Here is a 25,744-nt window from a genome sequence, read left to right as displayed (position 1 = left end):
AAAACCTTAACGTTGTCCTCTGTACCTTGTGCCCCAGCTCCCAAAGTGGCTGAAGGGCAAAAGGCTGTCTCTGCAGCTGACTCTACCAGCGTGACCTCACACTGCACCAAATCTCAGCATCTTTATGGCCTCAGCACTGGCGCTGGGTGCACCCCAAACTGCTGGGCCAAGTAAAGTTCTGGTTGCTGTTTAAGTTCTATGGTACCTGCTTCAGGTCACTGTGCTAAGCAAATAAGTGTGCAGCCAGATCCCTGTGGCACAAGAGACGTTCTGTCCTACCTCATCCTCACATAGCTTGCTCCCCTTCTGCACCCTTGCGATGCCTTGACTTGAAGTGCTCAAGGCTCCCCAGAAAGCTGTGGGGGTGAAAGCCATTTCTGGTGTCCCCAAGTCCTCATTGTGTTGCAGCCCTGGCTTGAAACCAGGTGGCATGAATGGGTATCCAGCATGACTATTGGTGCCAGCCATGTGGATTTGGACTCTAAAAACACTTAGTGGAGGAGGCAAAAAGTAAAAGTGGAACATTTGGCTTTTGGGGATGCTGAGAACCCTCAGTCACAGGGGGACAGTGGCTATCCTGCAGGACGTGTCCACCAGCATGACCTCGGTGTGCCAAGACAGCTGTTTGCCCACAGACGTGACAGCCAGCAGCATCCCAAGCACTGCTGGGCACGAGGTCTGCCTTCATCGGGGTGTTCAACCGCCCCATTTGCCTGAAGCACCTGCAAGGTTCAGTCTGGGGCTCCTTTGGGCTGCTGTGCTTTGAGCTGGCTGGGAGCAAAGTGAGAACAGAGCTGTGCTGAACACCCATTGTGTCAGGCCCTGGAGGGGTGGAGTAGGAAAAGAGGACCCGCAAGAGAAACTGGCAGCCGTGGAATTACTTAAGTCTTGTTTACATCAATTGTTCCTCTTTATATAATAACCTTGGCTGGTCCTGCTCACAGCATCAGTACCTGCAGGAACCCTGCACGGCATGTCTGGGGCTTCATAGCAGCAGACATGCCAGTAGAGCTTAGATATAAAGAACTGATTTCCATGCTATTTCATGCAGAAGTGCCCCAAATAGAGGCATTTTTTCTATAAATGTCAACAATTTCAGAACAGAAAGGTTGGACCTTTATTTTTGCAATGTTTTTTCTCATCTTGCATCTAGAGGCTTTGTTATGTAAAGAGTCCTATTAGGGAAACAAGCCTCGCTAAGGTAGAGATCAAAAGGAAATCTTTCCTCTGTTCCCAAGAGGTCTTCTCCATGGAAAATTTTAAGCTGCTTTTTCATTCCACTAAGAAATGGAAACAGAAATCCTGACTTTCCCAGACAAGCTGATTCCTGCAGCCCTGCTTATGATCCACTAATCCCTGCAGAGTGCCAGGCAGAGGGTTCCTATGAAATGACTCCTCTATTTTTGTGCTGAATAATAAGGAAACCAAAAACCAAAGAGAACTTGAGTCTTGCAAGTGGAGGGTGCTTCTGGAGGATAAATCCCTGTTTCTGCCCCTGCTGCCTGCAGAGCACTCACACTGTGCTGCATCCTCCTACAACCTGTCCCTTCCTTCGAAAAGCTAATGTTACAGCAGAGCTTTAGTCACTGAGCTGCCTGCGATCCATTCACATTAAAATGACTCTAAGGATACACAACTTCCACAACACCTTTCTCTCTCCTGTAGACCTTTCCAGGACTCCTGCACTTGCTCTTTCAGAAGAGCAGAGCAGGCTCTTTACTCTCCAAACCTCCCATTCCTAAAATCCACACAGAAACGGTGCCAGGCTTGCTGCCAAGGAAAACCTGCAGTGTCTCTGGCAGATCCACCAGGACAGGTTTCTGGGTGACAGATCTGCTGACCTCTTTAGGAGCTGTGACGTCTGTGCATTATGAAAGGGTGCACTGGGGCAATGACTCACTCACCCAAACACATTCACCTGCTGTCCAAAGTGCAGCGAGAGCTGGAGGAGAAACAGCCCATGACAGGAGAAAGGCACAGCCAGAAGTACTCCTGCATGTCGAGCAGAGAGCTCTGCCCAGGCCACTGCTGCTGCAGCCAGCCAAGGAGCCCACAGGCAGATGGATATGGAACCATAGAATGGTTAGGGTTGAATGGAACCTTCACTGTGGTTCCTTCCAGCCACAATTATGAGACACAGCCCTGCTCATCCTGTCTGAAATTAGTCCAGTGTCTGTGGTTAGGGCTTCACACTGGCTGGCTGTGGGAAATGAGGCTGTTGGAACACCCGGAGCATTGCTCCCCAAGTCTCCTTCATGGTCAGATATGGGTCTTAGCTGGGATCTGAGCCACTGGTTTTGCAAGATGTCCTCATGAAGAAGAGCACTGAATTATTATGCTGCTGGTGGTGGAGATTCTGGAGCTGAAGGAATGAAAAGCAGGTCAGTGGAAAGTGGTCACAAAAGCTCATCTGGAAAAACATCTGTACAGGAGCCAACACCAAAGGCAGAGAGCAGGGGAAAGATCTGCAGCCCCCAAAGCAGTGTATTTAGGGCAAGCATTCACCCAGCAGCTCATGGCCACTGGGGAAGAGAGTACTCATGGAGCAGATGCTCAGTTGCAGGACCTCACGGTGCCCGTACTTCCCTGCATCCAGACAACCCCTCTATCACCAGCAGATTTGCTCCATGAAGGGGAGCCAGGCCTCCCCAGCAGCTGCCACCCTCCTGGGACCCACTATGGTGTGAGATAAGTGGGACAAGCTGGACCCTGCACCTGACCTGCCCATGGCAGGATAGAGGCATCACTACAGAGCAGACCCTGCCATCTGTAGAGTTCACCTGCTGCCACTTGTAGCCTCTTTGGCAAAGCAAAAAGGCAGCGCTGGGTCCCCGCCAGCCCTGCTGGCATCTCCATCAGGTGGGTGGGAGCCCAACAGGAAAAGGAAGAAAAGGAAGGAATGAGGGAGGTGGCATGTACTCACTTCTTGCTGCGGCAAGGAGCCAAGGCCACACTGGCTGGTGAATGAGCAGGGCAGGGTAGGGCAGCCTGGTGAGCCCCTGCGCTGCAGTGAGGGGTCACCACAGCATCACCCCTGGACATATGTCTCAGGTTAGGCATGTGGCACCCAGAAGCTTGTGAAGCCGGTGGCCTTTGTCTGGCCCTGTAGTGATGGGGGGTTATACATCAGCTCTCTCATTCCGGAGTGATGTGACCTGATCCACAAGGACACAGCTCCCTAGGGACACCAACCCTCTAGGAAGTGGTGGAGCTTGCTGCAGTGTAGAGATGGAGTTATGTCTTCAGAGTGGGCTCCTTAAGGCTTTTCCTCCCCTAATCACTTGGTTACGTTATCCATGTCCTTATGCACCCTAGGATTAGATGGTGCTGAACAAGCTGTGCTGACTTCAGGTCCCTGCATGGGATCCCCTACAGATGGGGCATCTTCAGCTGCCCTTGAAACACAGATAAAACAACTGCAAAGCATCAAGGCAAGCATATAGCATCCTGCACCACAGACCATGGTCTTGTCACCTATCCTAGGGATTCCCCCTGGATAATGGGGACAATTCTGACTTTGCTTTTAGCTGTTCTCCCATCTCAGGGGTATGTGGCTTGTACATGACCCATGGAAAAAGATATCTCCATGCATTTTGTGTGGGACTTACTCCCAAGACCGAGTGTTATGTTCTGCCAAACTCTTTGCCAAGATGTTTCTCTCAGTAAAATGAGCCAGATATGGATCTGGGCTGTCCCATTGTGACTCTCCAGTTTCCAGGAGTTCAGGCATCAGCCCAGTTACATGAGCATGAGAGAACGTTACATTGCAGCTCTGTGTCCTGCCAGTCCACGTGGCAGTCAACTCATTTCTCTAGGAACGATGACGATGCCTCAGGCAAGGCCTGCATGACTCAGAAGGGAAAATATTAAAGTTTTCTTTAAAGCAAAATATTCATGTTTTCTTTAATTCCCCAACCCTGTTCACATCTGCTCCTCCTTCCCAAGGCAGTCAGGGCCTCTCCGAGCTGTCAAGCAGCAGTTTCAGGACACAGGGACCACACCATGTAATTGATATGATTGCTGCCTTCCCCACACCTAGTCAGCCCAGCACAGACCTGGAATACCAAACACCAAGGAGCAGTGTGGCAATCTGCTTGCCTCTGCCCAAGAGAAAACCAGGTATGGAGCAGCTCCCCTTGTTGCACAGAGACCTGAAAGAAACAATGCTTGTTATAAAAGGCGAGCTGTGAGTTCAGATGAAGTGTCTCCCACACCACCTGCTTCCACTTCCTTTTGCTTTGCTCCCAGGACTGGCTTTGAACTATGTGTGGCAAAGAGAAACGGGGTGGTTGAATAACATCCTGGATCTAGAAATACCATGATGCAAAGAAAGCAAAAATTGCAGGAAGCTGATGTGTTTGTTGACAGGCTGGGAGGGGTATGATGCAGATAACTCCCTGCATGCTATTTGCACGTACTGAGATGTAAAAATGGTTCCCTATGCCAACTCTGGAGGCTTGCAGACAAGCAGCAAAAGGGTGATGTAAACCACGTGGTCACGAGTGGGTCTGCACAGGGGCTGAGGCTGGATTTGACCTTGGCTCTTTGCCTGGTCACCCAGGAGGCTGCACTGGCTCTTACACAATCATGACAGCATCAGCCCTGAGGGGCCCTTGCTGATGTGGGATCCTCATGTGGGATGCCAACATTTTCCTCCTGCAGCTGCCTTTGAAACAGGAAAACTTGTTTTACCTCTGTGCAACAGGACTTTCAGGTCTGATGGTGACAGGCTCACCCTGGCAGGAGCTGGGTTGCAGAGCGGGTATAGCTGTGTGCAAAAGGGGTCACGACATTCAGGGTGCAAGCTGCTGCTCAGCAAACACTTGTGATGCCTTTGGAAGCACCCTAAGGAGCATATGGGAATCTCTGGACAATAAAAGGGCACCACTGGGGAAGTGTTGTCACCTTTGAGCCACTCCTTAATCCCCAGTGTGTCAAAATCAAATGTCAGTGCCTGCAACAAAGATTTATGCACTGAGCAGCCTGTGTGAATCCCCTATCCCCATGTTGTGCTGTCAGCAGCCTGGACCACATTAATGAGGTGCACAAATGGTGCCTGTGGCTGGGAGCCAGAGGAGCTGGTTTCGCTTGCAGCAACACCTGAACTCCTCACTCTGCATTGACCTGGGCTATTTCCCACCTTTAAAGTGGAAATAAATTATATAAACTAAATCCTATTGTGCTTTGCAAATAGCTCTGAGCACAGTGCGATCTGTTCTGTGTTACACAAAGCGTGGAGTCCTCATCTGGCCAGCAGAAGGGTTAGCACTTAGCATTTAAAGCTTTATGTTTGTTGCAGTTATGTACCGAGTCAGCACAAACACACCAGGGACAAGAGAAAGAAGCCGGAGCTCAGAACCAGCTCAGCTCTGGGTGGAATGAAGAAAACAAATTGTTCTTGCCCTGGTGCTAATGAAGCCTGGTTTTCAATGGACGTATGTGTCCTGGTTGGTTGATTTCTAACACATTATGCAAAGGCAGCACATCCTCCTCACTGCTTATGGGCGCTGGAGAGCCCACACACGTGAGGATGGTTGTGGAGTGAATCAGGAGGTGGGGAAAAACACAAAACAGGTCCCAGGGAGCAGCCCGGTGTCTGCTGGAGTGATGGAAGATGCCTTGCTCCTCACCTGACACTGGCTGCTCCCACCCTGAGCAGCACAAACAGGTTATAGGAGCCCTTTTCAAGTGCATCGCTGCAAAGTTGGCCACAGAAGCTAAAATCACCCTTATTTCACAGCTCAGGAGCCATGAATGTGTCCTTGGGGGGAAGTCTAGAGGTGAGAGGGGTGAAGGCTCCCTGGTGACAATCTTGTTTTAGTGAATAGGCAGGTTTTGGTGGAAAAACCAGCCATGGTGAGAACTAAATCATGAGAGGACCGTATTGGATGTGAATGAGACTTGCTCGTCTGAGAAATGCCCATGGGACAACTGCTGGGGAAAGCGATGTGGCAGGTCCCTCTGGGAGGGTAACCAAAGACTGATCCTGCAATGGGAACATGCAAAATGTTCCCCATGGGGCAGAGTCCCCGACAGCCCCACAAACCTCCTGGGCAACCACCGTCCTTAATGCCACACGCAGGAGGTGTTCAGGGCTGTGCTGCTAAATATTGCCTGAGATTTCTCCAGTATGAAGGGATCACTTAAAAAGATAATGGAGGAATATATAAAACCTACCAAGCCTACACAAAACACTAACTGTTGGGCTTTTAACACCACTCATAAGCTGTTTAATATAACTACAGTGGATTTTGAAACAAAACCTGCTCTATAGCCTAAAACTTCACCAGCCACTCCCTTAGTGAGGCATGGGTTTCACCAGCACTTATGTCCCACCAGTTATCTCCCTCCCAGACCATCCCTTCCAGTGCGTACATGGGTTTGGTTTATTTTTTTGGAGACACACAAAGAGCCCTTGTGTAATGTGCATCATTCTTATATAAACTCTGATCTGCTAAGCTCTGGAGTTGGCAGATTGCAGCTGGTTTTCCCAGCACCTGCTACGCGAGAGCTGCTGGCCCCTTGCTGTGTGGCTGTGTGGCAAGGGGATGAATCTCTTTTGGGACACAGAGCCCATCCTGTTGGGGACTGACCCCATACAGGTCCAAACTCATTCAATTCTGTATAAGTATAGCATCTGAGGGAGATGCAGTTCCCCCCCCTACACTGGAGGGACACCCCTTTTCCCCCAAACATCCTGTCCTGATGGGTCTGCATGGTGGGGTCCAAAAGAGGACACTTGGTGCACCCCAGCCTCACCAGCCTTAGCTGCTCTGGGGCACCCCAACAACCTGCACCCCAGTCCTGCTCTGCAGAGCCTCAGCTAGCTGAGGCACCCTTCTCTCTCGATGGCTGCCCAGCTCCCCTTGCTCCCGTGTATCCTGTGCTCCAGCTGCTCTGAAGGATCCCACCCTCTTGTCCCCACCCTAGAGCACCCCGTTTCCCCCAGGATAGCCCCGGAAGCACTCCAAAACTTCCTGGCACCCCAAAAGCCTCCCTTGGCATTTTACAGCCTCGTACTGCTTCAGAGTGCCCCAGATCCCCCCGGAGCCTGCACCCCTGCTGGTCCGGAGGGGTCTCCAGCAACCCCGCATGGCTTCACCCCCGAGTACCCCAACTTGTCCCCAGCAGCCCGGCTGCTCGGAGGCCCCGCGTGCCCTGGGCGGTGCTCGACAGCCCATGCCCGTCCGGCAGCCTCGCCCGTCCCCACACCCCGCCCGGGCCCGCACCGACCCTGCTCCGCAGAGCGCCCGGTACCGCAGGCTCCGTTACGAAACGCGACCGGGGCGGGGCGGCGGCGCAGCCAATAGCGGCCCCCGCAGCTCCGGCACCCCCCGTCGGTTGTGGCCGGGGGGGGGCCTGCCCCGGCGGGACGGGCTGCACCACGCCGGGCCCCGCAGCCCTCCGCCGGCCGGACGGGGCGGGAGCCCCGGGGAGGATGGGCTGAGCGGGGCGGAGCGGAGCGGAGCGAGGCGATGCGCGGGGACCCGGCAGCGGTTGGGGTGTGCGGGCCCCACTCGTCCTGAGGGCAGTTCCCTCTCTTCGGCCTCAGCGATGAGCCACGGCCCCGAAAACACGGCCCCTCCGCCCCGGGGATGCAGCCCCGTCCGGCAGCCCCTCGGCCCCGGGAGCAGGGGCATGGACGTGCTGCGCTGCCCGTCCTGCCTCCTCCTGCTGTGGGAGCCGGTGACCGTGTCCTGCGGGCACACTGTCTGCAAGGGGTGCCTCGGGGGGGCCCACTGCCCGCTGTGCCAGGAGAGGCTGAAGCTGCTGGGCGTCGGGGCGGCGAGGAGCAGCGTGGTGCTCTGCGGCCTCCTGGAGAAGTGCGTGCCCCTGGAGAGCCGGCTGGCCGGGCTGGCGGCCCGCGTCCGGGACCGCGTCAGGCGTGGGGACGTGCGGGAAGCGCTGAGGATGGCGCAGAGAGGGGTCGAGCTGGGTAAGCACCACCGGGACCGAGGGGTTGCCGGGTTTGGGGCGCGGGGCTCGGCTGAGGATGCTCGGACTGGGATGGGGGAGCAAGTGGGTACCAATGCACTCTGTGCCACAGCCATAGTGCCCTCTGAGCCGGCATGGTCCAGAGCTGGGAGACCTGGGAAGCTGGAAGTGTTGGAAAGTCAGGACTAGGAGGGAGGATCCAGTAACTAGGCATCTCTCTCATGTCTAAAGGTGTCCCAGGGTAGGTGGCTGGGCAGGCCGTGCTGCTCATCCTGCCTGCCAGGGCCACAGGCAGGACACGGAGCCTTTGTCCCATCGGCCACATGCTTCTGGTGTTAGCAAGTGGCTGGAGAGGAAAGAGCAGCAGCTTCTTGCATCTTCTCACACAGCAATATTTCAGGGTCAGAGGAAAAGCTCTGCCCAGGGGATGGCCATTACATAAAGTGGTTGGGACTTTTCCAGTCTGAAACAGACATGTCCTTGCCCCCAGAGCCTGGCAAGGACACAGCCTTGGCTGAGCTCCATGGTGCAGAGCAGCCCCAGCCCCTTTCTGTGGCCAGCTCTGGAGAGTCATTTGCCTGCAGGGCCAGGATCGGGCCCAGAGGAGGCTGATCTGCTTTAATATGTGGCTGTAAGTGGATTCCTTGGAGAGTAATGCTTAAATAAAAAGAGTTATACAATGCGTCTGGAGCAGGACGGAGGCAGAAGGTCCTTTCCTCACTGGCGTTTCTATGACAGCAGTCATCTCTGCTCCTGCAGCGCAGACATTTATTCATCACCTGCTACAAGACAAGTGCCAGAGGTTCAGGGTATGCTGGAACCAAAGGGCTGAGCTGGCTGGCCCATCCCCATGTTGGCAGCAGAAAGGAGGTCCCTTTATGCAACCTCCTGAGACATCTGTCTCATACCCTGCACCCTCATCCTTCAACTCAGATGCATGTGCTCAGTTCTCCAGTGCTGTTTTCCTTCTTTATCGCCAGGCTTTTGTCTGATTGGCGTGTACAATTATAGATCTCTTTTTAAAAAGCCTCTGTGAGTATAAAGAGGAAACATTGCCAGCTTTGTCCTCAGCCTCCCGTGAATGCTCCATTCCCTGAAGAACAGGGGGAAGTCCAGCTTCAGGGCAAGGAGGAAATGGCAATCCCAGCCCCAGCTCTCATAAACCCACACTTGCTGATGCTGCTCAGGCTCAGCCACGTGGGTGGTGCTTTTGGGATGTGTTTTCCAACTCCTGCAGCCCACAGCTTCTTACAGGCTCCCTTTGCTTTCAAACAGAGCCACTGATAAATGTTTAACCCACAGGAATGTGGCTGAGCATCGCATGATGGGCCGGTTTGCAGTGCCCTGCTCAGCCCTCCATGCACAGCAGCTCTCTTTTTGCTTGGGAGAAAGTAAATTGTCAACTTTTTATCTTCTGTTTTTAATAAGTGAACAAAAAAAATGCCCTGTAACACGTAACACAGGAGGCCTCCTGACATGCCTGGAGCCAGGAGACTGGCGAGTGCTATCAGTCACTCATCAGCTGCCTGGGCTGCCAGCTGGCTCACGTCCCTCATGTCTAATGATATCATAGACCAAAACCAGCTGCAGCAGAAGAGAAATGCAGAATTCATAGCCCCTGTTTACACATCTTTTTTTGCCAAATCAGTTGCTTTATTGTCCATATAGCATGGGTTTGCCCACGTGGAAAATAAGCCTCTAGACTTTGTACCCATTTGTTCATCCTTTCCTGTTATTAGAGGGTGGAATATTTCATCTCTGTATGTGTGTTTGGGACAGGATACTGAGCAGCGAGTTCCCATGTTTCCTGACCTGACCAGACCCATAAGGTCCCAGCTAACATTATAAAGGAAGATAAGCTCTGAGGGATCAGGTGTTGCTCTGCTGCACAGATCAGTGTGACCAGTGCAGCCTTGGTGCTGATGTTGTCTGTGTTATGGTGGCACCAGGCAGAGACCAAGGTCTCCTCATGCTTCCAAGCTGAGCACAGGGGACGAGGAGGCAATAGCCATGGGAGAGCTTCCTCCTGCATAAGACATGATAGGTGCCTGGGAATGGTGACAGTGGATGCAGGCAGTGGTGTGGGCAGGGCTGGGTGCACAGCCCCATTGCCTTAGCTGAAAAGCCAGCACAGCACTGGATGTAGGTCACCTCCGTGGCAAGCTGTGATATAATGGGGTGGGTCTGGGAATCTCTGCAGTTCAAACCCACAAACATTACCACACCTGGTTACTCCATGTGGGGTTTTGTGGTGCTGCTTGCTTGTACTCCCTGACATCCCCCACCCCAATGCTCCTCCTGGCAGTGCTGGTAGGAAGGAAGGTCTTTATGGGGTTTCCCTGAAGCAGGAGAGAACTCAATGCCTGTTACTAGGAGCAGGCAGAAGCATGTGGGGTGCTCAGCAGTGTGACAGTTGGGGTGTTGTGGTCATGTCACCACCACTGAGATCTCATCAGTGACATCGCACTGGTGAGGAACTGGATGCTCAGTTCCCTTCCTCCATTCTTGGAAGTCTCAGCCTTTTCTTGGAAAACACGAGTCATGCAGTGGGAGCAGATCCTTGAACTCTTCTACTTTCTCCTCTGCCCTGGGATTACATCCAGGTGGGTCCAGGAGAGCTCCCTGGAGATGCAGGAATTCAGGTCTTGGTAATTGCAGGCTTGTTTGATAATGTGTTATTGTGGCTCTGCTGGGTGAATCACATTGTAAAGCCTCCTGTGGCAACAGCCCCTATAAGGATTACACGTATTGGTATTTTGCTGCATCCCAAAAGGATGAATGAGAGCCCAGATCCCAGCAGGGCTGAGCCCCAAGGCAGCGGTAGGGCCCCTTGGCTAATGGCATTTGGGTGAGATGGGGAAAAACAAAGGGAAGAGCCTTAAAGAGTTTAAAACTTACATTAAGGGGAAATAACTTCCTTGCAGAGCCTTATGAGGGCAGTGACTGCTGCCAAAGAGAAGTGCCAGAGCTGGCTGTGCTCAGTGTGACCAGGGGTTGTAGCACCACAGTGGCATCTCCAGCCCTGCTGCCTCACCATGGATTCCTCATGAGTGGTAACATTTTTCTTTCCAGCCCCAGATGCCAGCTCCCTGCGGCTGTGCCGGGCAGAAGCATTTGCAGCATTGGGGCAGCACACGCAGGCACTGGAGGACTTGGATGCTGTGTGCAAGGCTGAGCCTGGAAACCATGAGGTGAGCAGTGAGAAGACCCCTTTGACTGGCTGCACTTGGAGCCGAATCTGACTGCATGGGAGCAGTTTCCCCCTTTCCTGAATTCAAGCCATTGGATTCACCCTGCTCAGAAACACACTTGCCAGTCCCATCATGTTGCAAATCCAGGTCTGGTGCCATGTCCATCCTTGCTCACAGAGCACATAGCTATGGTGGTGCATAGGATTGCAGCTGGGACTCAAGGAAGTGTTGGACAAAGGCTGAGCTGACCTTGGAGAAATCAGCCCTGGGAACTCATTTGCTGTTATGTGAAGCACTTGTTGGTAATTGTTTCGTATCTTCAAAGGCAGAGCCCTTGCTTCCCTCTGTGGGTCTCTGCAGGGTTTGTTTCCTTGGCTTTTGCAACTGCTGCACTTTGGGAGAGTCCCATTTTATGGGTTCCTGTAATTTTTAGACAAGTCTGAGCATGGGAGCAGCAGCGTGTCCGGGTGCTTGGGCTCAGGATGGGAGGAGGCTGGAGGGAGATTCCCTCAGGGTTGAAGGGGTATGTGCTTAGCTGGTCACTGTCTCATCACCACCGGTTTTCTCTGCTCTGTAGGGCTTCTTCAGGAAAGGGAAGGTGCTTCTGGAGATGGGGCAGAGAGCTGAAGCCCTGCAGGTATGGGAGCACTGCCTGGCACTCAATCCCCATTTCCACCCTTCTCAGAAGGAGATGGAGAAGGTGAGGGGTACTGTGGTGGGGTCCTGTGCCTTCACATCACCCATGTCTTCTGAAGGACTCACATCAGTCATGGTTGTGCTACTCTGGGTGACATCAAGGGACATTGGGTCCTGGTCCAGGAGCCTTCCCATTGCTCCAATGCAGGCTCATCCATGAAAACCCCCCTTCTTCAGTCCATACCTACAAGTCTCAGTTTTTGCGGGGTGTAGATGCTGACACATGGCATGAGGTGGGCTTTGAGGCAGCCTCAGTAGTCACCCAAGGCAAAGCACCAGCCAAAAGCTGGCAGCGCAGAGCCAATGTTTTTTCTGCAGATGATTTCAGGTGAGCGCCATCTATGTACCAAAATCACTATCACTGATGTGGCCTCTGGCAGCATCCCCAGCATGGAGGCTTCATGCCATGAGTGGACTCTTGCCCTCCAGTAGGGAAAGGAGAGGGGCATGAGGAATGACCTTGTACCCCCACAGCTCACTCCCTTCCTGCTGTCTGTGGGTGATGGAGAACATGGCTCCCAGGCTTATAATGCACCGTTTTGTTCGCTGCCTTGTGCTGCTTTCTTCCTTATGTTCTGCCAAGGCATTTGTTTGACACAGAACTCAGCCAGTGCTAAAACAAGAAACCCTGACATGTCCTGTGGTGAACAGGAGGCTGCTTTGGGGAAAGACAGAGCCTAGCAGCACATCCACCTCCCTGCTTCCTTCTCCCAGCACTCCCTAAGCCCTGCTTTTTTCCTTGCAGATCCTAATGCAAGAGGATGCTCCCCAGGCACACATGGCTGCTGCATGCTTGGGTGATGCTCATCAGGGCTCAACAGGTCCCCAGGTCAATGGAAGGAGCCCTGTGCTCCCATCTTCTGGAGAAGCTCAGGTAAGAGCCTGCAATGATCTCAGTCTGCAATGGGACTTAATGTCCCTCTGGGACATCCCAAATTGGGGTTTTCTAATGATGGAAAAGGAAGTGTGATAAGGAGAGGCAGTGCAGGACCATAGCTGTATGCAAGTGGATGCATACTGGGATGAGAAGCTGCAGGTAGTGGAAGGTGGGAGAGCAATGACACCAGTGGAGCTGGTGCTGTGGGGACTGGGGAAACAGAAGAGGTGCTTTCTGTCTCCATTCCTCTCCCAGTTTTAGTCTGCAATACTTCTGCTAAGATTTTAGATTCTCATGTTTGAACACCCAAGTCACACTGCATTCAGGAAAAGTAACCCCAAACCATCATTTTTAATGGACTCAATTTCATCTTTGTTGTGCCTAGGATCAGGAGGGAGAGCCAGCAGATGGCAAAGGGGATGCTCAGTCTGAGCACAGCCAGGGGACAGCCACTCTTTCCCAGCTGGAGCAACAGGAAGAACCAGAGACTTCAGCAGAGAGGCAGGGGCGGTGGTTGGTAGGTGAGTGTCATCAAAGGTACCAGAATCTCATCTCATGCAAAATACTTGTTTAAAATCCATTTTGACATTGAAAGGTTAGTGTTCATGCTGTGTGCCAGCTCAGTGAGCTGACATCCCAGGGTACACAATGGGGCAGTTCTGGGCAGCACGTTCACTGCTCTTCATGCATGTGAGGAGGATCCTGTGTTGAGCAAACTTCTGGGTCTAGCTTGGTGAAAAGTTCTTGCTAAAGCCAGATGTCACTTGTTCCCTGTGTGGAGTCAGGGAAAGGCTTCTTTTGGTTCTCATGGGTTTAGTTGGGTTCAGATTTGGATTAAATGCCCTTGTGAGGGATGTGCATTATGGGAAGTGGCACCTCCATTGATATGAATGTGCCATCAGCTTCCAGCCAGATGGTTGCCACATACCTGGCTTTGCATAAAGTGGTGGTGATGACTCATGAGGTCTCCAGAGACATCCATCTGGGAGTTTCTTAGGCTACTTCACCTCCCAGTGCCTCAGTTTCCCTGCCTGCAAACAGGGGTAGGGAGACACCACCTTCCTCTTCCAAGTACTATGAGACCCAGTGGTGTAAGAGTTATAGATGAACCCAGATGGGTTAATAGAGGGATTTATGCCACGTTTTGGCAGTTTTGTTTTTAACTTTACTTTGTGTGGCAGTCTACTTACACCTTAGGACAAGATCAGAAAGCAAAGATCAATTTTCAGTATTGAAATCTTCTCTCTCCTTCTCTTTCTTTCCTTCTCTTTTGACTTTAGATAACAAAGAAGAAACAACAGCAGAAGAAACAGCCCAGCCCTGCTGGGAGCTGTTGAGTGTATCTGACGTGGAGTGCTCCCTCTGCATGCGGTGAGTTCTCCAGCAGAAGAGCTTTTAGGGTGATGAATTAATACCTTCTGGGTTTTCTTTCCTGGTGTGGGTCTGTCTTCACATCTTAATAGCAAACTCATTCCCCAGTTATGCTGAGACACAGGTTTCAGTAGAGATAAGAGGGGGAGGCATGGGCATGCCCTGCCTTGCCAAGCTGTAAGAGCTCAGGTTGCCCAGTCTCAGGGTCAGAATCATTAGGTCTGTACTGCTTGAGACTTTGGTGTGTAGGTGGGGATGTTCAGTGAGGTCAAAGACTGAAGGTGATGGTTGCTCTTTGTAAATGGAAGCTGGAACAGGAAGGTGCTGCCCCAGGGAAATATTATCCATGATGGGGATGTTACAGACTCAAAGGGAAGCATTTCCCAGGGATGTGCCTGCTGGTGGTGGAAAAGGGGACAGGGTAGGGCGGGTGTCTGTCTGCTGACTCAGGCCTGGGTGCTGCCACAGGGCGTGCTCAAACCAGGCTGTTATTTCTGGCATGTCCCAGGACCTCAAGCAGCTGTGCAAGTGCCTGCTGGCAGAGGCTGGAGGTTGCATCATTGGATGTGCAAGACGGTCAAGGTCTCCTGTATGGCAGCTTTTTCCAGGTCTGGGCACGGCATGGGAGAATGGCCCAGCAGAGAGGGAGATCAAAGCTGTATCTGATCTGCATCAGGTGAATTTAGGTCTCTTCAGAGAACAGGGAACCGATGTTGAGGAGGAGTCAGGGCTCAGTGCTGAGCATGGCTTTCCCAAGACCTTCATTTCACTTCTGATCCTGGAACTACCTGTGAGCAACCCGAGAGCTTGCTGTTGGCTCTGCTCTCGGGGCAGGGAAGAAGGGGGCACTTTCCCAGCACTGCTTTTTGGGCTACACATCCCTGTGTGTCTGGGGAGCTGCAGAAGGGGGTGCTGTGTGTGTACTGAGTTCCATGGGGACCCTGCAGGGATGGGAAGCAGTGCTCAGGCCTGGAACTTATCTTTTATTGTTGTGCAAGTCCCCCAGTCTGAGCCCAGACTGCTAATTAAAGGAATAAGCCAGGTAGCAACCTTTACACTTAATTAACAGGAGCTACAAGCGAAGCTTAGCTAATGCAGCTGTAGTGAAGGTGAGTTTCACAACCATGGGCTGCCGGAGCTTGGAAAACACAGTGTGAGATAGCTTTCATGGTGTTGCATCCCTGCAGTATCGCTGTCTTTAGTGGAGAGGGCTGGTGAAGGCAGCAGATTTCCCTTGGAATGGTAGGAGGGGACATGGGAAATGTCTTGTTCCTGCTGGAAGCAAAATCTCTTGCTTTCAGCAAGGTGAATCAAGGAAGATGCAGGCACAAAGCGAGATAGCCAGAAGCTGCACCCACAGCTCTGCCCACCCTGTCCTGCTCTGCCCTTGCAGCACCAGCCTGGGCTTCTCAAGTCCCTGAGCACTCTGTGGGATCCCTGCACCAGGGGCTGAGACCAGCCAGGGTTTCCAAAGCAAGGTGCTGAGCCAGGCATGGGGAACAACAGCTTTGAGGGCACCCAGCCCTGTGAACAGGTCTCTGCTGGCCTTTACCTGTGCTCTTTGCCCCACGTCCTCTCTGTGGTCCCTTGACCCCGGTGCCTTTGCAGGATGTTCTTTGAGCCGGTGACGACGCCGTGTGGGCACACCTTCTGCAAGGAGTGCCTTGAGCGCTGCCTGGACCACCGGCCCAACTGCCCCCTCTGCAAACAGAGCCTGAGGGAGGTAAGGCCATGTGTCCCGTGGGATGGAGCCCCAGGGAGAGCCAGGATTGGGGTGGGAAGGAGCAATGCTCTTCTGTTGGCAGCTCCCTGGCACAGAGGTATCCGTGCCACTCACATGGGAATCACGAGACTGTTGATAATTAAGACCAGGAGATTAATTTCCAGAAGATGCAACAGTGATTTAGTGAGATTGTAAACAGGACAGAGAGGTAGAGGGAGAAAGAGAGAAGGAAAAAAATGAATGCTAATTACTTTTAAAAATGGAAATGCATGGAAAACCTGATGGCCTGGAGATTTGATTTAATCTTTAATGAAGAGGGATTCGGATGAGATCATCAGGGAAATTAGGTTGTCATACAAGGACTGCATCACTGTCAGAGACAGGACATTGCATTGGATAGGCCCTAGCTCTGAGCTTTGTCTGGAGGTCTCAGTGGAGCTGACATCGTGTCCTGCTTGATGGCTTGACATCCACTGATAGGTTTTATCCCTGACTTTCTCTGATCTAAAATTACCCTCAGCTCTAATAAAAGTGAGTCTGATTCAACTTCAGGGCTCCCCCCCTGCTCTTCTCCAGCCTATTTCTGGGTCTCATTTCTCTAGTACCTGAAGGCTGGAAGCTACAGCCCCACTGTGCTGCTGCAGGACATCATACTGGCCACCTTCCCCACTGAGCTGGCTGAGCGCAGGGACCTGCACCGGGCTGAGATGGCAGAGCTCTCCAAGTAAGCAGGAACCTGCTCCACTGTGCATGTGCATGCATGCACGGGGGTCTGAGGGGTCTGTCCTCACACATACCATTGCTTTGGCTTGGCTCTGCTCAAGTGATGTCTGTCCAACCTCTAGGACCATATCACAGCAGGGTTGGGTGGATGCAGATGTGCCCCATGGGGCACCTGGGATGAGAGAACATCTCTGCAAGGGGCTGTTTTGTGGGCAGAGTTTGTCCTTGGGTTCTTGGTAAGCCAAGTGGAAGCTTTGGTGTTGCTCTGCTCCAGAGAATCACTCCTTGGGGTAAAGGACACAGGTGGTTTGTGGGAGCAGCCCTTGGGATGGGGTTTAATCCAGGAGCTTTCATAGTGATCTCTCCTCCCGTCCCTCAGCCTGACCAAGAACATCCCCATCTTTGTGTGCACGATGTCCTTCCCTGGCATTGCCTGCCCTCTGCATGTCTTCGAGCCTCGCTACCGCCTTATGATCCGGCGGTGCCAGGAGACCGGCACGAGGAGGTTTGGGATGTGTATATATGAACATGGGAAAAGGTGAGCTCTGGGGCAAGGTGGCTTCCCTCTGCCCCAGCTGATTTACCCCTCTCTGCCCCAGCCCCAAGTATCTAAAATCCCAAGGGGTTCAAAGAGAAGGAGCTGGGTTCCTATCCCACTGCACCCCACTGATAAACCCAGCAGGGAAGTTGTGTATTCACCACGCAGTCGAGAGAAATGGGACCTCACTGCCTCACAGCATCATCACAGCCATGGCAAGGAGTGAGTCTAGTGCTGGAGCTGGGCATAACCAACACTTGCTGTTGAATACAGTGGTGTAGGACCAGCTTGTGTCTCAGGATGTCTCAGCTGCATGGTTCCCTGGCTGTGACCTTCAGCTCCTCTTAGTGAGCACTTGAAAACTGCCACATTTCTCATACTTTGCCCTTAACAAGCTGTGAAAGGGACTGGGTTAAATGAGCTTTTGTTTGATGCAGTGTGGCCATTATGTTCCTTATGGCATCCAGGTCTTGGATGGGTTCAGTCTTCAGACTCCTAACCCAAATACTCTGTTAAATACATGTATTTACGTGCCATATCCTCCCTGTGCTACAGTCCTGTTCAAGTGAAATGAGATAAATAACATTTTCTGGGCTTTGGGAGGATGTCTTTGCAAGGGATGCAGATGCCACAGATGTCAGGGTCACAGTACATCAGGGCAGTATGGGGACTTCAGCCCTTTTGCTATATGGCAGATCCGAGGGAGTGCAGGTGGTGTGCTCACTACTCCTGCCCTTTCAGCAGCAAGTGGTAACTCCAACATTTCCCCCTCCTGCCAGCTAGTTCTTATGTTTTTCCCTCCCTTGAGGGTGGTGCCTTCACTAGAGCACCTCTCTCACAACTGGTACCCCAGCTCACTCCTCTTTTATCTCCCTGCTTCCCTCCAGTTTTGCTGACTACGGCTGCATGTTGGAGATACGGCAGATTGAGCTGCTGGCGGACGGCAGGTCCTTGGTGGACACCATCGGCCGGCGGCGGTTCCGGGTGCTGAGCCGTGGGCACAGGGACGGCTACAACACTGCTGACATCGAGTACCTGGAGGACAGGAAGGTGAGGGCAGAGCAGGGCAAAAGCCACTGCTGTGGTGGGAAAGAGCATCCCCATGGACACCTTCTCCTCTTCCCTCCATATGCAGGTGGCTGGGGAGGAGCTGCAGGAGCTGCATCGCCTGCACGAAAGCACCTACCGCTTGGCTCAGCAGTTCTGTGAACACCAAGATCTTGCCTCCAGGCACATTTTGATGCAGCATGGACCGCTGCCGGAGAAGGAGGAAGATATCCAGGTAATGCCCCAAGGGAAGGGGTTCGCTAAATAGAGCAGGTAGCATGAAAGCCTCTGAAGCAGGTTCCTGCGCCAGTTATTCTGCTTCCCTGCTCAGTTTACCAACAAGATACAAGAAATGTTGTGAGGGACTTTTTACAGAGACATATAGTGACAGGGCAAGGGGAAATGGCTTTAAACTGACAGAAGGAGATTGAGGTTAGACATTAGGATAAAAGTCCTTCCCTGTGAGGGTGGTAAGACACTTGCACAGGGTGCCCAGAGAAGTGGTGGGTGCTCCATCCCTGGCAGCGTTCAAGGCCAGGTTGGACCCAGGGGCTTGGAGCAAGCTGCTCCAGTGGAAGGTATCCCTGCCCATGGCAGGGGTTGGAACTGGATGAGCTTGAAGGTCCTTTCCAACCCAAACCATTCCATGATTCTATTGTAAGATAAGCAAAACCAACCCTATTTTTCACTCCTGCTACCAGCTACAGCATCTCTCACTCAGAGAGATATAGGGCGTGTTTGTTCAAACTGGTTAATGTTTCTTTATGGGTTTAAACTTCTCTTGGAAACCAGGCACTGAGTTTTAAAAGCTTTCCCAGGGTCTTTTCCTAAATGAGAACTGAGAAATTGAACTGTTTGGATTCGAAAACACCAAACAAACAAACAGGCAAAGAAACCCCACAGCTCAGTGAATCTGCAGTCTCCTTTCTCACTGTGTTCCTTTGAGACAGCCATAGCTGGCCAGAGGTGAGGAACTAAGAGGGCAGGGTGCAGTTTGCTTATTAAATTGCTCTGACAAGTTCAGATTTTGGAGGGGAAAAAAACAACCTAAATTCAGTTTTCACTCCTTTAAGAAAGTGTTTCCTGTCTGGATCATCCGGAAATATCTCTTGCTGCCTTGTCCCTGGCTAAGACTGTCCTGGCCAGCAGTCAGATCAATGCTGTGCTCAAAATAACAGCACTGATCTTCCTCCCTCAGCTGAGTGGAGCATTTCCCTGTTGATTTGGATCAGGTTTTAAGAAAGCCAGTTTACAAAAGCACTGGACAGTTTTCTGGCCTGCACTTTGCTTTGCTGAGTAATGATATGGCAAATACCCCCAGAGACACCAACTATGCAGGATTCTGCCTGTGCTTCCAAAAAGCATTGCTTTAAACAAGGAAATGCATGAGATATTTTGTTGTCTCTTTAGTATAGACTTTTTCCTGGTTACATCTGTGTCTGGAGACTCCCTTGTCTGGAAATTGAGTTGGTTTATCCAGCAGTTTGGAGCCTGGTTAGACAATGGAGCTGTTTGGAGGAATACCTTAGCTAAAGCTGGCACTCCTATCCTATCAAGAGCAACTGTTTCCCATAAGCGATGGTGCCCAAAGGACATGCATCTGCCTTGCAATTCCTGATGCGAGGCTCTCTCCTTCTCTCCTCCAGGCCTCAGCAGATGGCCCAACGTGGTGCTGGTGGCTCATCTCCATCCTGCCCCTTGACCCGTCCTACCAGCTGAACCTCTTCTCCAGCACGTCCCTGCGTGCCCGCCTCATGCAGCTGCAGCGCATCCTGGCCATGCTGCTGCAGCAGCCCCCCGAGGGCAGCACCCGGGGCCATGTCTGAGCCCCCCGGCTCTGGGAGAGCCCTCCCAAGGGATTCTTACGTGTTTAAGTGTGGTTGAGCCCCTCCAAAAGTGGCCTTGGTGATGAGCTGGGCACCCTCTGCCTGGCTCGGTGGGGCTGGTGCTGCATCAGCAGTGATGCTGTGCTACAGTGACACTGCACTGTCCATGCTGCCTCCAGGAGCTGCTTGGTGCATGGCAGTGCCATGCTGCCAAAGTGGGGCCTGGGATGGAAAGATTGGTTGTGTCTCGGGAACGAAAATCACTTCTAGAGCTGATTTGGTGCTAAGGATTATCCTTAGGGCAGAGGACTGAGTGCCACGATAGCCTCAGTTTTGGCTCTCCTTTGAAGAACAACATAGGAGTTTTTGATAGCTGGTCCAGCTCCATGTAGCAAATTTAGAAGCTTGGGAGAGGTGGCACCAGGAGGCAGGGATGTCGTGATGGCTTTCTCATGCCACCACTTACAACTTCGACTTCATTTCTATTTAAACAAGAAGAAAGGTTACATTAAACCACCTGAAACTCATGGTCCTGCTCTGACCCACCTCCATGTCACACAGCAAGGAGATGCTGCTTTCCAAATGTATCTGGGTCTGGGCATTCCCTTCCCACTGCTCTGCTTGGTGCTGTGCTATGTTTGCTGTGCTGAGTGTGCTGGCCCTGGAGCCGTGCTGGAGGCTCCTGGCTGCTTCCCTGACTGCCAGCTCCACTGCTGTGAAGTGCTGTGGGAAGGGGGATAATTTGGCAGCATTGGTGCTTTTTCCTCCACCTAAAGGCTACTGTTCCCAGGCCTGGCTGAGTTCAGGTTCCATATTTGGACCTGCGGGCTGGAAGGAGCCTATGACACAAGGGATGTGAACCTGGCAGTGATTTTGTGAGGCTTTCTGCTCCTTGACTACTGCAGTTTTCCCCGTGTTCAGTGTTTCTTGTAAACTTCCTGCCTCCTCAGGGGATATCAGGACCAAATCCTTGCACTTGGGACCCAGAACAGTTCAGGATCCCCCAGAAGAGCACAGAGTGAAGTTAAAGGGAGCTGAACCTCTGGAGAGGCAGGGAGAGGGTAGGACCAGTGACTGAGCGCCTTGTCAGGGGAGAAAGTGCCTGTCTGCAAGTGCCTCTCTTCTGCTTGTCTCTAACCATAGGGAAGATTATTCCCCTGGACAGACTGGGCTTTCCTCCATGGAAATCCTGAAGGTTTGAGATTTTTGTCTCACATCCGTAATTTCAGTGGGTTTGGGTTGAATTTTAGGAATGGCATCCACTCAGTCATTGGATTAACATTGCTTCCAGAGTTTTATCCCTGCTTCTCTCAAAGGCTCCACACCCCATCTAGGAACTAAGTGTGCTGTTGGACCTGCGTGTGGGAGAGAAAATCAGGCTGTGAATACAATGCTCCTTACTGCGTGTGTTGCTGGGGCAGGAGGCTCTGGACACAGCTCTGGAGGTCTCTGCCCAGTGCCACCACCTTTCCCTGTCCTGTTCTCTCCAGGAACAAGAGGTCCCATTCCCTTCTTTCCTGTAAAGTGCCTCCCCAGAGCAACAGCCAGAGAGCAGAGCTCCCCAGGGACCACAGTGAGCATAAGGCAGCTGAGGGCAATTCACAGTTGGATTTGCTCCTCTACCTTTAAGCCATGTCCTCTCCTACTTTGTCTCTGGGGCACCATGATTCCCTCAAGAGGCTGTATCTCCAGGATATTGGATGAGGCTAGGCATGGAGGGATGCTTTGGAATCCTGGGCACGTACATGCAGGTGGCAGGGTGCCTTTGGCATTTGGGAAGTGCCTTTCTATGCTGTGGCTTCAATGTGAGCTCACCCAGTGGCTCCCCCCATCCCAAGCACCTCACCTACCTTTTCCCCACTTGTGGGAACTTCCTGGACTTCTGTGGGTCCCTCCAGCAAGGGGGTGGCATTAGGGATGCAGGGGAGAAGCGTGGGTCTGCACAGTGTCCACACTGGGGGCCAGAGCCACATCTGCCTGTGAAGAAGGGAAGGGACTTGTGCAAATCACTGCAGTTTGCTTGTAACACCTTAGGGGTTTGTATTAATATTGTCATTCTTAGAATTAAATTTTCTTCCTGATCATTGAAATAAAGACTTTTTTTTGTGTTGCTGGTGGTGGTTTGTTGCAGGTTTTTAACTTTAACTGCTCATCAAGGAAGGTGCTTGGGCATCACCAGAGAGATCTGGGGACACGTGGAGTGGTGACACCCTGGCCTTCAAACAGCAAGTGAGATAGACACAGCGAACACAGTCCAGCAGAGGCAGGTGGCAACAAAGCAGAATAATGAGGTGGTTTTGCTCTCAGAAAGTGAGCATGTAAAACAAGGCAGGAGGGTCTAGTTCCTGCCCATCATTGTGGCTAAAGGCTTTGGAGAAGGATGGGAACACAGCGACCAGCCTGGCAGAGACTGATCAGTGAGGGATGATGCTAGAGGGTGTCCATCCCTCCAGTGGTGTGGAGAGTGTCTTGTCCCTGCTCTGCCTTTGCAGCCATGGGCAGAGGGCTGCGAGCTGGGAGCAGGTTTCCATTTGGCAGCTAGCATTAGGGATGAGGGACAATGCGTGCACGGGCTGTAAAATGAGAGGGTGGCCCTGGATGAAGAGGGGATGGTCTTCAACCCTGCGCACAGGGTGTCCTGCCAGGACAGCTCTCCGGGAGTCTGGACCTGGCATCAGCTCCCTTTGCCGTGCTGCCCTGCTTCCACTAGATGTCAGGAAGAGGCTGAGTGCAGGCGAGAAGGAAGGCACAGCCGAGGGGATGTGCAGCACCAGCAGCTTCCAGAGCCTTGGCCATACTTTTCTCACCCCTAGCCCCAAAAGCAGCCCTGCTGGCCCCAGCCAGGCTGCCCAGAGCACAGAAGTGAAGCTGAGGACCCGTGCCACTTGAAACCACTTTGATTTACCCAAGCATGCACAGGGTCTGTGCTGGGGAATCCTCTCTCCATTCAGGACAAGGTCTTGATTGCTGTTTTGGGACTGGAACAGGGGACTGGGGCAGCTGGGGGTGTCCTCCTCCCCATTGTTCTTCAGCCACCCTGCTGGGCATGGCCCTCAGTTCAAAGGTGTGAGAAGAAGCAACCGTTGTTGGGTCCAGCACACATCTGGAACAGAACAGCATCCCATGACCCCTTGTGAAGGCAGCCCCTTGGATGCTGGGATGAGCAGCTGGGGGCAGTTGGGAAAGATCTGGTAACTTCCTCACCTCCAAGGGCTCCTGCTTCTCCTTGTCCTCCTTTATGAGCCTGCAGAGAGGCTGGATCTGGAGCAGGCTGACACAGCTGCAGCTGGCAGCTATGGGCACCTGCAGCCCCCCTGCCCTAGACTTCGTTGCAGTGTGCATGGCAGCTTCACCCCAGATCAGCAGCCAGAGCTATGGGGAGATGAGTGCAACTCTACATAGGCTTCTTGGTGGTAATCAGGACCTGAGGGGAGATGATCCACTCTACCCCGCAGCATGGGATGTCCTGACCGTGCTTTGGTTTCTGCTGCTTGGATTTGTTTCCTCCCTGTATTTTTCCATCTCTTTTTGCACTCCTCCCATGTGCATCCCAACAACACTTAGTAATGACTTCTGGCCTTTATACAACACTCCTCATTGGAGCTTTCCAGATGGACGTCTATATCCTTTTCTGGATTTTACAGGCTACAACAGGGGGTGGGAAAAGGCAACAAGCTGCCTGGGATCACCCAGCAATGTCTCTGGTGGGCAGGGGACCACTCTCCAAATGTGTCGTTCTTCCCACCCCATCCAGTCACCACTCCTGTAGATGCTGGGACACATCCTGCACATGGCTTTTACATCCCTGGAGAGGTGTAAACCAGCACTAGCACTGGCCCTGCTTCCATCATCCCAAATCCTGACCTTTCCAACAGCACCATTTCCTCCCTTCCCATCCAGCATCTTACACGTGAGGCATTGGTGACAACTTCCCTCACTTGATAGTGTGGGCAAGCAATTAGCTGAAGAGGCAAGTAATTAATACAGCAGGTGTCAGGCTGTGCCTCATCTTTCTTTAACAAATGGTACATTTCCAAACAAATTAGACCAGCCGGTACATGAGGAAAAATCAACACGGGATCGTTTGAGCTCAGATCTTCTGCAGCAGAGCCAGGCTCGGATGGGAGAGGAACACAGTCCATCTTAAGGTTAATGAAGGTGGGAAGAAAAAGGAGGAAACCAGCACCTGGTTTTTCCCACCCTTTAGCAATACCAGTTGGTGCAATGAAAGACGGATTGTATTGTTCCTGCTCTCCAAAGGAAAGTGATGAAGACAGATGTGCCATCGCTTCCAAGAAAACTCACCCACGGGGTGTATTCAAAGCTGGCAAATGAGAAATGATGAAAAAAGTGACTCAAAGCCACTGGAGCAGTTGGAGTGGGACCTGCTTGTCCTCCTTGGGAAGACAGAGTGTGGCCCCTTATCTAAACCTGTGCCAACAGCCATGTCCATCCTGATTCTGTCCCTTCCTGCTTCCCTATTGAATTCTGACTTCACAAAACCAATTCAGACCAGGAAAGACTAATTAAACATCAAGGAAATAGAAAACTTGTTAAAAACACAGAACTTCTATAAATACGACATTATTAAACCAAAACATGACTTTTAGCAAGGACAGCCCTCTCAGCTGTGCCGTGTTTACCTTAATTGTTTCCCTTCATTAATTACAGTCTGAGAGGGAGACTTGTGCAAATTGAAATAAATGAATTGAATTTCTGTAGAGTTTTGTGTGGCTGGCTTATGGGGATTGCAATTAAGCCACTATGTTTGGTGTATTAAATTACAGGGCATAGATCTGCTCTCCCCTTTTCAAGCACCCAGGAATGTGCAAAGGCAGCAGTCAGTGACAATCAGAAGGTAAACAGGCAGGGCAAGGAATGGTTATTTTAGCTCCTTGTGTCTCAAGAATTTCACTTCTTGCAAGTATTAAAGCTCATCCGTTAACAAATGCAGCCCCAGCTCTGTACAATGAAAGATAAAGTGGAGCTGGTGGAGTGGAGACCAGGGTGCATCTCAGCTCTGCCCTGGCAATGGAAACAGTGACATGAGTGGGAGTTTAGTCCCATCCTCCAGGAAAATTAGGCTATGTGACTCAGCAGCCGTGCGTGTGTTCTTGTTCGTTCCCACCAGCAGCTGCCCAGTACCACCCACGTTTGACACAGGGGAAGCAACTTCCAGATATATCGAGGTTCTGACAAGGTCTGCAAGAATGGGCACTGAAACAGAGGAACACACCAGCCAATGGGGAGGGCAGGGGGATGCTCAACCCTTATTTGACACTAGAGAACCTACACTACAGTCTTTTTCCAGATAGGTATTTAAGAGGAAAACTGGCTTAACTGATGTTGTCCACGAGCCAGTCTGCTCCGCTTGTGTCCTAAATCAGCCAGAGGAGTGGTTTGTTTCCTCTGAGACCTTGTAGCCCCATAGAGAAGCACAGCCAAGCTTCGGGAGGGATTTCAGAACAAAGTAAGAGAAAAGGGCAATTTCCTCCCTAAAGAAAAATACATTCTGGGGGGAAAATCATAAATTCATATTTTGGTGTGCAGAGGAGCCATGCCCACCCAAGGTGACTCCTTGAGGATGATGCTAGCAGAGGTGCCAGGAAAGAGGTAGTGAGGGTACACCAGACCTGCGGGGATATACAAAGACCAGGGAAATTGCCGTTAAGAGACATGGCCAGGATGTAAGGTGCTTGATTCCCCCTCTCCTACCTCGTAGCTCTTGTATAAAACCACAGGGGATTTAAAATGCACCTCCCATCACTTCCCTGCAGCTCCCTTTCCGTTCCCTGCTGCCCTGAGCCATCCTTGGTC

General features: G+C 52.0%; 1 protein-coding gene across 2 annotated transcripts; it reads left to right on the top strand.

Moving 5' to 3' along the window:
* The first annotated feature begins 7,352 nt into the window (after positions 1-7,352).
* Positions 7,353-24,648, top strand: LOC101872185 (LON peptidase N-terminal domain and RING finger protein 1-like). 2 transcript variants are annotated; one of them, XM_031047355.2, is made up of 12 exons: positions 7,353-7,936; positions 11,008-11,126; positions 11,704-11,763; positions 12,568-12,696; positions 13,085-13,220; positions 13,980-14,070; positions 15,679-15,793; positions 16,396-16,517; positions 16,896-17,054; positions 17,942-18,104; positions 18,190-18,336; positions 22,059-24,648. In XM_031047355.2, exons 1-12 carry the CDS (start codon positions 7,555-7,557, stop codon positions 22,158-22,160), a joined length of 1,725 nt encoding a protein of 574 aa, XP_030903215.2. In that variant the 5' UTR covers positions 7,353-7,554; the 3' UTR covers positions 22,161-24,648. The 2 variants fall into 2 exon arrangements, with proteins under 2 accessions (XP_030903215.2, XP_030903214.2); XM_031047354.2 differs by lacking the exon at positions 22,059-24,648 and adding an exon at positions 19,748-22,038 and having other exon boundaries at positions 7,354-7,936.
* Positions 24,649-25,744: the final 1,096 nt, after the last annotated feature.

The sequence above is a fragment of the Melopsittacus undulatus genome, chromosome 10 (assembly GCF_012275295.1).
Source record: "Melopsittacus undulatus isolate bMelUnd1 chromosome 10, bMelUnd1.mat.Z, whole genome shotgun sequence".
Taxonomy (NCBI): Eukaryota; Metazoa; Chordata; class Aves; order Psittaciformes; family Psittaculidae; genus Melopsittacus; species Melopsittacus undulatus.
The sequence above is the reverse complement of the archived record's forward strand: the minus strand, read 5'-3'. Positions and strand labels throughout refer to the sequence as shown.